The sequence below is a fragment of the Bactrocera tryoni genome, chromosome 5 (genome assembly GCF_016617805.1).
Source record: "Bactrocera tryoni isolate S06 chromosome 5, CSIRO_BtryS06_freeze2, whole genome shotgun sequence".
NCBI classification, from domain to species: domain Eukaryota; kingdom Metazoa; phylum Arthropoda; class Insecta; order Diptera; family Tephritidae; genus Bactrocera; species Bactrocera tryoni.
This window is the reverse complement of record NC_052503.1, coordinates 22987723-22998537: the sequence shown is the minus strand read 5'-3', so window position 1 is coordinate 22998537 and position 10815 is coordinate 22987723. Positions and strand designations below refer to the sequence as shown.

The following is a 10815-nucleotide window of genomic DNA, read 5'->3' as shown; positions in this document are numbered from 1 at the left end:
AAAGGCAATCGGAAATACTGTGACGCTATGTCGGCGTTATGGGTGCGCGTGTGCGTTTGTTGCTGGCGGAGCGCCGACCGTGAGAGAGTAAGTGCAAAGAGAGCGCATTTGTGTGACTACCGTTGCGTTGCTTTTGGTTTGGTGGCGCGTTGGCTCAATCGCGGTTGCTTAACAGCGAGCAGCCGAGTTGATTACGTCCAATTATCGCAACGAGGTATATGACTCGCGGGCGATGCACGCTGTCGCACAGTTGGTAATGTACGCTCGCCACGGTTAAACGTTAAAATGGTCTTAAGCACGCCGATAAACGAACTTTAATGACATACTGTTTACAAATACAAAGTGAATTACGGAAAGTTATCCAAGTAATTGCTCGATTACTTAGTTAATTGACAAAAAATAAATAAAACAGTTATATTACAAAGGGAGAAAAAACGCTATTGAAAGTGTATAATTATTTTAAAGTGTTAGTGAGTTGAAAAAGTAATTTAAAAAATTAAAAAAAAAAAGTTCAAAAAAAAATAAAACATTTGAAAAAAATTTTGAAACATGTCCAGCGCCCAAGTGTCGCAACCGCCCACGTTGCAGGCGCAGCAACATCAACAACAGCAGCAGCAACAACAGCAAATCTCACACTTCCTCAATCACATTGCCGCCGCACAGCAACAGCAGCAACAACAACAACAAACCGCCTCGCCACAACGCAGTGATTATCAAAATGACAACAACACCAGCTCCACGCTATCACCGCGCTCACCCGCACATTCCAGTCCCACACACTCATCACACTCACCGCGCTCCACCACAAATTCACCGCCCAACGGTGCTTACGCCAGCAATACAAGTCCTCAACCGGACGGCAGTCATCACGCCGTCTTACACCTGCCTCCCACCAGCAACACTGGCTTGCCACTAATTGTTGCACCAATGCCCGCGCTGCCGCACTTGCCGCCCATGACAGCCACAACGGTGGCGAATAGTTTGCGCGATCAACGCATCTTCCCGACATTGGCAACACCGTCCGCGCCACAGCAGCCTACACTGGCCGCACCACGACTCTACGATACTTTTGCGCCCGGTGCGCTACCCGTCGGTCATGCCGCTTTGGTGAACGGCTGCTATCCGATGCCGCGCTTGCCGCTGAGTAATGTAATGTTGGCGCAACAAAACGTCGCTTCCGCTTCACCGCCTGTTACAACGCCGGCAACGACACAGAGTCAGCCGAAGAAGTCATTCTGCATTGATGCACTGCTGGCTAAGACGCAGAGTAGTGATGAGGTAGTGGAGCGGGGCGCCGAGAAGCCACTGACCGAGGATCGTTTGGCGGCGTTCCATTATGCGCGCGATAATGCCGAGCTGAATCAAGCGATTGCCGCCGGCATAAGCGAGCAGGAGGCGCTGCAGCGGATACGTGAGTCGCGCGAGTACGGTACGCCGAGTCCCGATGGCATGTCGAGGTGAGTGCGAAGATCGCTTTTTTTGGGCTTATGATTTTGTAGAACTGTTTTTAATGCCAAAATATGATTACTCGTTCGATGGGAAGGTGAATAGGTGAAGTGAAAGATTTGATTTGTGATTTTCCAAAAACCGACGTTGGTCCAAAAAATAAGCTATTACACAGCATGATAAATTTTGATAGCTTAATTAATCTTATAACACTTATTCAAACCATTTGTAGTGATCACCTAATTATCCCAAAAATATCAGAATTCATACTCTGTACAATTTAAACCTAAAATTCCTGATTTAAAAAATGGTGGATTCCAGAGTTAATTTTTGTGTGCATGTTAATGAGATCTAAAATCCAATGTGAATTTAGTCAGCTACTACAGACACATAATTTTTAAGAATACCTCGACCTCAACCCTGACTTCTGGGAAATTGGTATGGTTCGGAACATGCTTCCGAGTAATGAAAATATAATAAAGCCTGTATGCGAGTTGAAGCTGAAAGAGTACCGACACAAGTTTAGAGCGTCGGAAAAACGCAATATAATATTTCAATTAAAAAAATTAGATCGGAAGATTTTTATTCCCTGAGTAAGGTTTTGAGTTGAGTTTGTATTGAAGTTTGCAACACTTAGAAGGAAACATCGGAGACCTATGAGAAACATTGTGACAAAAAATACCCGGAAATTGTAAATAAAACGCAAAATTATTCATCAATATTTCTTTTCTCGCCTTCAAAGTATTCCCCACCAGAGGTAACACATTTTTTGCCAACTATTTTTCTAGTCCTCGAAGCCTTCAGCTCGTTCAGCGAATTTTGTTTTATCTCTTCGGTCGACTGAAAACGGGTTTTCACGGAGCGGTAATTTCAGTATGGGGAACAAGAAAACAGCACACGGAGCCAAATCTGGTAAATACATTGCCTGTTTGGCTTAAAATTCGGTCACAATCATACTCTTTTTGAAAACGAATCAGCTTTATCGGGACGAGTCGAGAAAAAACGCTTTTCATACCAAAAATATCCACGAAAAACATTCGAACGGACTAGATAGAGATAAATTACTAAGATTTCTATTCTCATTAATTAGGAGAAATACTTAAAAGCTAAATGTTAAAGAAATACATTGCTGCTACTGTTCTCTTGCTAGGTCGGCAGGCTACTTGCGTTTCAACCGGATTTCTCGCCCAGCAGTTTCGATGAGTCTGGAAGCCTCCTTTCTATCATGCTGTTTAAGCCTCAGTTTGTAAGACTTTGCACTTTTGGAGATTTTATTTACCACTGAAATCACGCCTAAATCACGGTGCAGGTTTTTAATAAAACTGAATCAACATCCAACATTTGCAACGATTCTTTGCTCTATATTTTTATCCATTGTAAAAATAGCAATGCGCTACTGAGGTGTACTGACTTAAGCAGCTGCGGTAAACATACTGGTTGACATATCGTGCTTAAATTTGGCATAGTAATTAAGGGCAGGTCTAAAAACTTATCGAAATGCATTTTTTTGAAGTATCATTTGCCCGGGGAATTTAATTAGGCGATGTAACCATTGCCGTCTATCTGTCCCTATGTCTGTATATAAGTGAACTAGTCTCTCAGTTTTTGAGATATCGATTTGAAGTTTTCAATATGTCCTTTTCTCCCCAAAAATTTGCTTATTTGTCAAAACCGCCGATATCGAACCCCTATAGAAAACTGACCGCACAAAATCAAGTCCTTGTGTGGAACAATTTTTGTTTAGGAAGGGTATTACAGCTTTGATTCTGTAGAAACAATTTTTTTTCTTGTTTGTAATATCCCTTAGAATGCCCTTTAACATCAAAACAAAGGAAATCAGTGAATAAATTCTTTGACTTTGTCAATTGTTTTTCGTAGAGTGGATGAAGTAAATTTTTTTGAAAATTGGCCTTGTATGTATATGGAAGAGAAATTTAATTTTAAGCGCTTACAGAAATGACTTTGTCTTCCTTTTGTCAAATACGCTCACTATTGCTGCAGACACATGGAAAATTTACAGTTTTTTCTTCAGTAAAAGATTGCTTTACACTCTCTAAGTTTTTAAAGTCTTAAAACCCTTTCAAAACCCGACTTTGGAAATAGTAACACGTCAATAATATATTCCACAGCCAATTACAAACATCAGGCTCAAAAATTATACCAAATATCTTTCCACTAAAATCTAACGCTTTCACAATACGCTCCAATGGTGAAATATTACTGAGAGTTAAAACTGGCGATACGGTGGCTGAACGCTGACCATCATTTCCTGTTTGGCCGAAAGTCCAGTCACTTTAATGTGACGGTGCCTTTGGGTATTTTAGTATGATTTTAGCTTTTACACGCTTCATACCCAAAACATGAACCAAATGTGTTGAGTTGATCCGAAAGAGATGTCGATATCCTTTGCTAACTTTTTAGATGACTCGTGTGAGACAAGTTTTCAATGACTTCACGATCTTCACTGAGTCTTTTGTGTCACTGAAATACTTGTGTTAGTAATATAGTAGGCTCTTGAAAGCACTTCTGGAACATTTTCAACGTTTTCGCAGATGTGATTCGATTGAAAATAAAAAATGTCAAGCAAATTCGTTGTTCGTTTTCTTAACGGCACAAATCGCTCGACAAACCTTCGCATTTACAATAAATCCAAAAACAGTGGAGAGATATACATAGATAGGGTGACATTGTCAAACCCGTTTTTTGAGTAAATTACTGATTTTGGTAGTATTGCAATAATATATTGAGAAAACCACAGAGAAATCCACACAGCTTGTCAAAAGCAAAACTCATTTGTTTAGTTCTAACTTTTTCCGGTCAGTTTCAAGTGTAATGTTTATTCATCATAATTTAATACTAGTTGAATAATTGATAAGACGATTTAATTTTAAAGAGCACTACATTAGCGGTTAATTGAAGATCATTAAACAAAAGTTATGCGAGTTATACTCGAAAAGTCATTTGCAATGGAATTTTTCTACCGCCATTTAATAAGGAAACGAAAAGATAAAAATAATAGAAACAATATACTTGCGTAAAGTATAAATTACAAAATAAGATGCTTCACTCAGCACTCCACAATTTTTTTTATTAAAAATTGTTTATAATACTATTACTGCTAATTACCAATATTTCAACTTGATATCGGCTATTAAATGCCAAGTGGGTTAATGGCTCAAATAACTGACATAACACTCGAGTGTCCGTCTGCTCATTGGCAGCGGCGCAAAATATTGACAAAACTAATTCAGCAATTGAAAATTACTTTAACATCGCTTACACTGCACAATAACTTGTTATTTAACCGGCAATAAGCTTTCAACTAATTGTTATCTGTACTATATATAAATAAGGTACTTATTTATAGGTGTTATATACAAACATTTATGTATACATGGCGATATTAAGGTTGTGTTTACGTTACATAATTGTTAATACAATTTTATATGTATTTTGTTAGCATTTATATGCACATTAGGGGTGGACTTAACGCATACAAAACGAATTTTTTTTATAATTTTTAGTTCCAAATTTGGCGAAATATGTATATGCACAATGTTCACTGTTGTGATAAAAAATAGCACAAACTATCACTTATGAAATTTTTTGATGTTTATAAAACTTTTAGGATCACCCTAATAACAAGAATATATGTAGATAATTACACTTTCATTTGCTTTGATTGCTCAAATTTTTACGCCGAATTAACACAAAATACCACTTTATAAATTCTTCGCCGTTTTGAAAACTTTAAGTACCACCCTAGCAATAATAAATAACAAGGACATATAATATAAAACTACATTTTCCTTTGCTTTGATTGCTCATATTTTGAAGTCGAAATTAGATGCTTTTATTTAATTAAATTTTAATGCTTTTTAGGACCACCCTAGCAATTATAAGTAACAAGGAAATTTTGATTTCTCATATTTTGACGTCGAATTTAGATGCGCTTATTTAATTTATTTTTAATGTCAATCATTTTAAGCGGATCGAGGTCACAATTTGGCAATTTCGAGAGTTGTGCGAAAGAGTAAAATGCTTCCGTAAAGTAGCGTGAGAAATCGGCTGTTTACTTTTCAGTTTAGATAATTGGTATGACGAAGTTGGACAGCGGCTACTTATTATTGCGGAAGTATTGCTAAAATAAATAATAATCTTATTATTATTAAACGGAAATAAAAAAAAATCGAGGTTACAACAGAACCTGTATCTATAAGGTTTAGTAAAATGAATTCCATTATTTTTGCACTAAATTTAAAGTTTTATTGACCATAGTTTAAGTGATCTGATATACATATTTACATATGCTCCGTTTAGTTCGATGCTTGCTGCCAATTTGAATGTAGTTTCATAGTCCCACTCTCATAAAAATCTTCGCCCTTATTGACAAAAAACTGGGTTAATCGATTTTCACAAGTTTTCTAGAGACGAATTTTTCAATAGCAAATTCATTAACCATAGACAGAAACAGTAAGTTTTTACTTGGTACCAGGTTTGGACTGTTAGTTGGATGAAAAAACCCCAAACAAATTATACGTATGTTTTGGCGAGACATTGCTGGCGTTTTGTTGATTCACTACAGTTCCACATACAGTCTATTGGTCAAAGCTGGCCGCTTCTAAGCGTCTGAAGGACGAATTGATATTGACAGTACAGTTTTGAATTAAGAGATGTGGCATATGGGATCGGCTTAAAGTGGATTATGCCCTACTAATCCCACCAAACACATAGCAAAACCTTGCTGGCGGACAAGTCTGGCTTGGCCACCATTTGCGCCGGGTCACCGCAATTCTAAGAAGACCGTCAGATCATTTTATCAGAAATATTCATCCACTTCAACAATAAATCGATTTTGTTGCGATTCACAGATGAAAATTCTGTCCATTTTTTTCGTTAACTCACCAGATACTCATTCATTGAGGTTCATATTTTCGCCGTCTGGCTTGTGGTTTCGCCTCTATTGAAGAAAAACTACAAAATACTATATTTGATGATGTTCATTTGTGCTAATATCCTCTCATCCGAAGCTTTTATTTCCTTTTCAATGCGGTACCTTTTTTATTGGACTGGTCCCAAACCCAGCGCACCACCCTGGAGAGGGATGGTTCGTCTTCTCACTTTAGCTCGCCTTCAAGCGGATGTTTTTTGGGTACCCAGAGGATACTTGGTCTAAGACCAGAAGTCGTGAGCTGCTTGAGCCAAATGTGAAAGAATCGTTTCTGGCCACTTCCAAATGTTGGCGCTCAGAGAACTTTCCTCATTTGCGTGAACGTGTACACATGACTCCATCCTCCATTCATTTGTGCTCAAACAAAAATGGGTCAAGCAATCACAAAACTGTATGAGAAGTCTATTTAGTACGAATTCTGGTCTTTCTTACGGCATGTAGCGTAACACAATCACATTTATGCAAGGCGAGATATAGATTACTAAGGCTCTGTATTGAAAAAATAATAGATTTCATGTTAATAAAACTTATATGTGCTATAAGTAGTATATCCGAAATATATGAGTCTATCTACATAGTTGTGAAGGTTCTTAGAACGCACCATCATAGGGTCCAACAACAAAAACGACGTGGTGTTAGAATGAACAAAAGACTGAAATTCGGTAAAAACGGGCTCTTTTTTGTCAAGCATTTTCTGCCATTTATGATTTGAGCAAAATGACGTCCAAATTGCCACTATGACTCCGTTCAAGCTAATTCGATGACCCGGTGCTTCATTTTGGTTGGAATATCAGTTTTTTTGCGCTGAATGTTGTCTTCAAGCTCCCCGAGGCTGGCTAATAGGCGTAAACCTTTGATTTAACATACATCGAGCAAAAATAATCTAGAGGCGTTGAATCGCTTGATCTTAGCTTCCATTTGACCATTTGGACCATTTTTCGAAATTAACGAGTCGCTAAACTTTGCACGCAATGTATCTATGTTAAGAGTGAACACATAAAATGGCGCACGTTCGTGTTGGAAATAGAGATTGTGCGTGCCGATTTCTTCAAATTCCGGAAAAAAAGTTGGTCAATATGTTATAACGCTCGCTTTCTCATTTCGAAAAAAAGGCCTGGAGAGGCCTCAATTTGAGCCGATGGAGTTGAGTTTTCTAAACCATAAAAGGATTTGACACACCTCAATAGTGACATGAAACCAGAAATGAGCCACACTTGAGAAGCTGATTTTTGGAACTTTTTCGGAGGTTTTGCGTAATAATAATATAATTTCAAATTCATCACGAGCTGTCAAAGTCAGGCCACCCCTGTTGGTAGATCCGGTATATCGTTAACGAATACATCTCTAACCAAGAATAAAAAGAAAACAAATTGATCGATTTGGACATACAAAATATATATTTCTCTCTGAACCCTTTCAAGTAATTGGGAACTTTGGACCATAACCATTCGCTTTTAACAGTATTTGGCTTGCTAACCTTCCATAAAAGTAGCATAAAGTAGATTATAACAGAGCTTAGGAAGAATGACTTCCAGAAAATGAGAGGGAGTGCCTTTTATAGACTGTATGTAGAGTTTTTGTTGATTTATGCCGAATAATTGTTTTTGTCTTTCGAAAACTCAAAGAATTTCAGCAAGCAGAATGAAAACTGTATTTAGTTTTCTTCATCAGATTTCATTTCTCGACCGAACTTTTCTTCTATGGGAACTAGGAATGAAGTAGTATTAACGAAAATTATAACATGCACATTACACTGATAGGTCTTCACTGAGTATTGAGCATACTTTAAAAATAACTAAAAATGGATATGATATACTTTTACCAGAAGCATCTATAAAATAGTCAAATTTAGTTCAGTTGGGTCAGTTACCGTCGATTGAACCATGTTATATTTTCTACAGCAAATCTTTAGTAAGAATTCCCCAGGAATACTGTTTAGGAAACAATTTTATTAAAGCTTATATGTATGCTTTTTAAAGTTATTAACTTTTTTGCTTTTCTTTTCTTTTCCTTCCAGATCCGAATCTCCCACATCTTCACACCGATCTAGTCCGCCCATAAGTCCCGGCTGCGAAGATCAACACCATATAGGCATGCCAATGGATTTCCATGATGAATTTAAGAAGCCAATACCGCCGCATAGTCCCATTAGACCGCAAGACTTTCCGCTCTACGCTGGCGGACATCCTTACCAATTGCTGGCACAAGGTGGTTCGGCGTTTCATCGTCCACTGGATCCAACAGGCAAACCGATACCGGTGAGTTCAGTTTTTAAGAAAAAATCTTTAAAGAAAGATTTTATAATTTTTTTAAAAATATTTTTCACTACGAAAATCTTTGATACTCGCTCATAATCATCCGCAAATATAGATGTCAATATACCAAATGCATTAACTAACGAACCACCCTTTTTATCCTCCTCCCTCTTTGCAGTTATCCATGGGTCACACATTCATGCCTTCGCACCTTCAATTCGAATTTCTGGCTCGTGCCGGCATGCTGCACCATCGCATACCCGAACTGGCCGCCTATCCGCATCACGCCATACTGGGGAAGACACGTCGCCCACGCACCGCATTCACATCGCAACAGCTGCTCGAACTCGAAAAGCAATTCAAGCAAAACAAATATTTGTCCCGCCCGAAGCGTTTCGAAGTGGCCAGTGGCCTCATGCTCTCCGAGACGCAGGTGAAAATCTGGTTCCAAAATAGACGCATGAAGTGGAAACGCTCCAAGAAGGCACAACAGGAGGCGAAGGAACGTGCCAAACAACAACAGCAACAGCAGCAACAACAACAACAGAGTGCAAACAACAGCAGTTAGTTGCTGACCGCGGCGATAATTCTGCCAAAAGGCATACACGATCCGGTTCATTACGCCAAATATCCAGCTAACGGTACGCACGACAGCAGCAGCACTGCCACCAGCCATCGCCCGAGCACTGACTCCGGCATCAGTCATGCCGCTCGTAATTATAATTCTAGTCAAACACTTGCGTCGGCCAACGAACTTGCAGCAATGTAGCAATGTCGTCGGCTAGTCGCGCGTTGTTGTTGTGCGGATAGCGTGTACTCATTTGTCGAGGAAGCTGTCATTGTTGCTGCTGCTGTTATTGCATCCGTCGCCAATTGCATTGCTGGTGGACGTACAATGAGGCTTGGCGTTGCCTTTCTGTTTGCTTTGTAATTAGTCCGATTGCGCCAGGATGCGACCGTGTGCGGGATACACGAGTGTGTTTAAGTGAGAGGTGGGATGTGAGGACGTATGCGCCTGCTCGATAAAGGCTCACAATCCAATATTTTGGAAAAGAAATGGAGTAGTGGTATCTCAAAATGAACGCGTATGTGTGTTTGTCGCCTCCTGTTGATTTCGTTCGGCGGCAGCACGAAGGGACTCTCGTTAGCAACAAATTGCATTGTGTGATACGACAAATTATAGTATTTATTGAAGGCAATTCGAGATGTATTTTGTAAATAGCTAAGTGTATATGGTATTGTAATTGTAATTGTAATTATGTAATTGTAGAGAATTTTACTATAAAACAACTTGAAATATAACACAAAAAATGTTCAATGAAGTTTTGGATTTCTTTCTGATCCAGATGAATTGAATTTTTTAGTCTCAAGAGAGTTGAAAACATTTCCCGAACTAGCGCACTCATTAATTAAAGGATACTCTAATAAATGATAAATTAATGTGTCTGGCGATCCACTTCGAGGTTACCAAACTTGTTTAAAGAAAAAACATGGAAACTTCAAATTTAATGTGGAATGTTTATTATCATTCAAAACAACATTCTTTGGCAAGGCCTGAAACGAAGCTGGATTATCCACATAGACCTTAGACTTTACATACCCCATAGAAAAAATCTAACGATGTGATATCATACGATCTCAGTGGCCAATCGACCGTCCCAAAATTATCTGCCCACCTAAGTATTCTCTCAATAAATCCATTGATTGATCCGATGTGTGGGAAACGTTGCCGTCTTCTTGAAACCAAATGTCGGCGAGATCACGAGCTTCAAATAGTCGGTTATAATGGATTGATAATGGATGTTGTTGTTGCGACAGAAATTGTTGGACTGATAATGGTCGTCATTGATGGTTACATTCTCAACGACATCATTTTTAAAGAAATATGAATCGATGATTCCACGGTCATTGTAGATTTTAGGCGAAATTGCGGCTCTTGAATCTCTTCAGGTTCAAGTTCACGTTTGATGTGTTTCGGTGGCACCAGGCTTTTTTGGAGAGCCGGGAAGAGGGCGCTAATGAATGAGCAAATCCAAAGTGAAAACAAAGCTCATTGTCTTTTTTGACATTAAAGGTATTGTCCACCCTGACTTTGTGTCTCGTGGACAAACCGTTTAACCCAAGTTTTACGTGGAAGTCCTCAAGAGACTCAAACGAAGGGTC

At 38.8% G+C, this 10815-nt stretch overlaps 1 protein-coding gene across 1 annotated transcript; it reads left to right on the top strand.

Moving 5' to 3' along the window:
* Positions 1-284: 284 nt before the first annotated feature.
* Positions 285-9944, top strand: LOC120778978 (homeotic protein labial). The gene is made up of 3 exons (XM_040111070.1): positions 285-1457; positions 8415-8655; positions 8831-9944. The coding sequence occupies exons 1-3, from the start codon at positions 550-552 to the stop codon at positions 9218-9220; spliced, it is 1539 nt and encodes a 512-aa protein (XP_039967004.1). The 5' UTR covers positions 285-549; the 3' UTR covers positions 9221-9944.
* Positions 9945-10815: the final 871 nt, after the last annotated feature.

Coding starts and splice junctions, on each gene's coding strand:
- LOC120778978 (XM_040111070.1), top strand. CDS start 550: ATGTCCAGCGCCCAAGTGTCGCAACCGCCCACGTTGCAGGCGCAGCAA. Junction 1,458..8,414: donor AGTCCCGATGGCATGTCGAG/GTGAGTGCGAAG, acceptor TTTTCCTTCCAG/ATCCGAATCTCCCACATCTT. Junction 8,656..8,830: donor CAACAGGCAAACCGATACCG/GTGAGTTCAGTT, acceptor CCCTCTTTGCAG/TTATCCATGGGTCACACATT.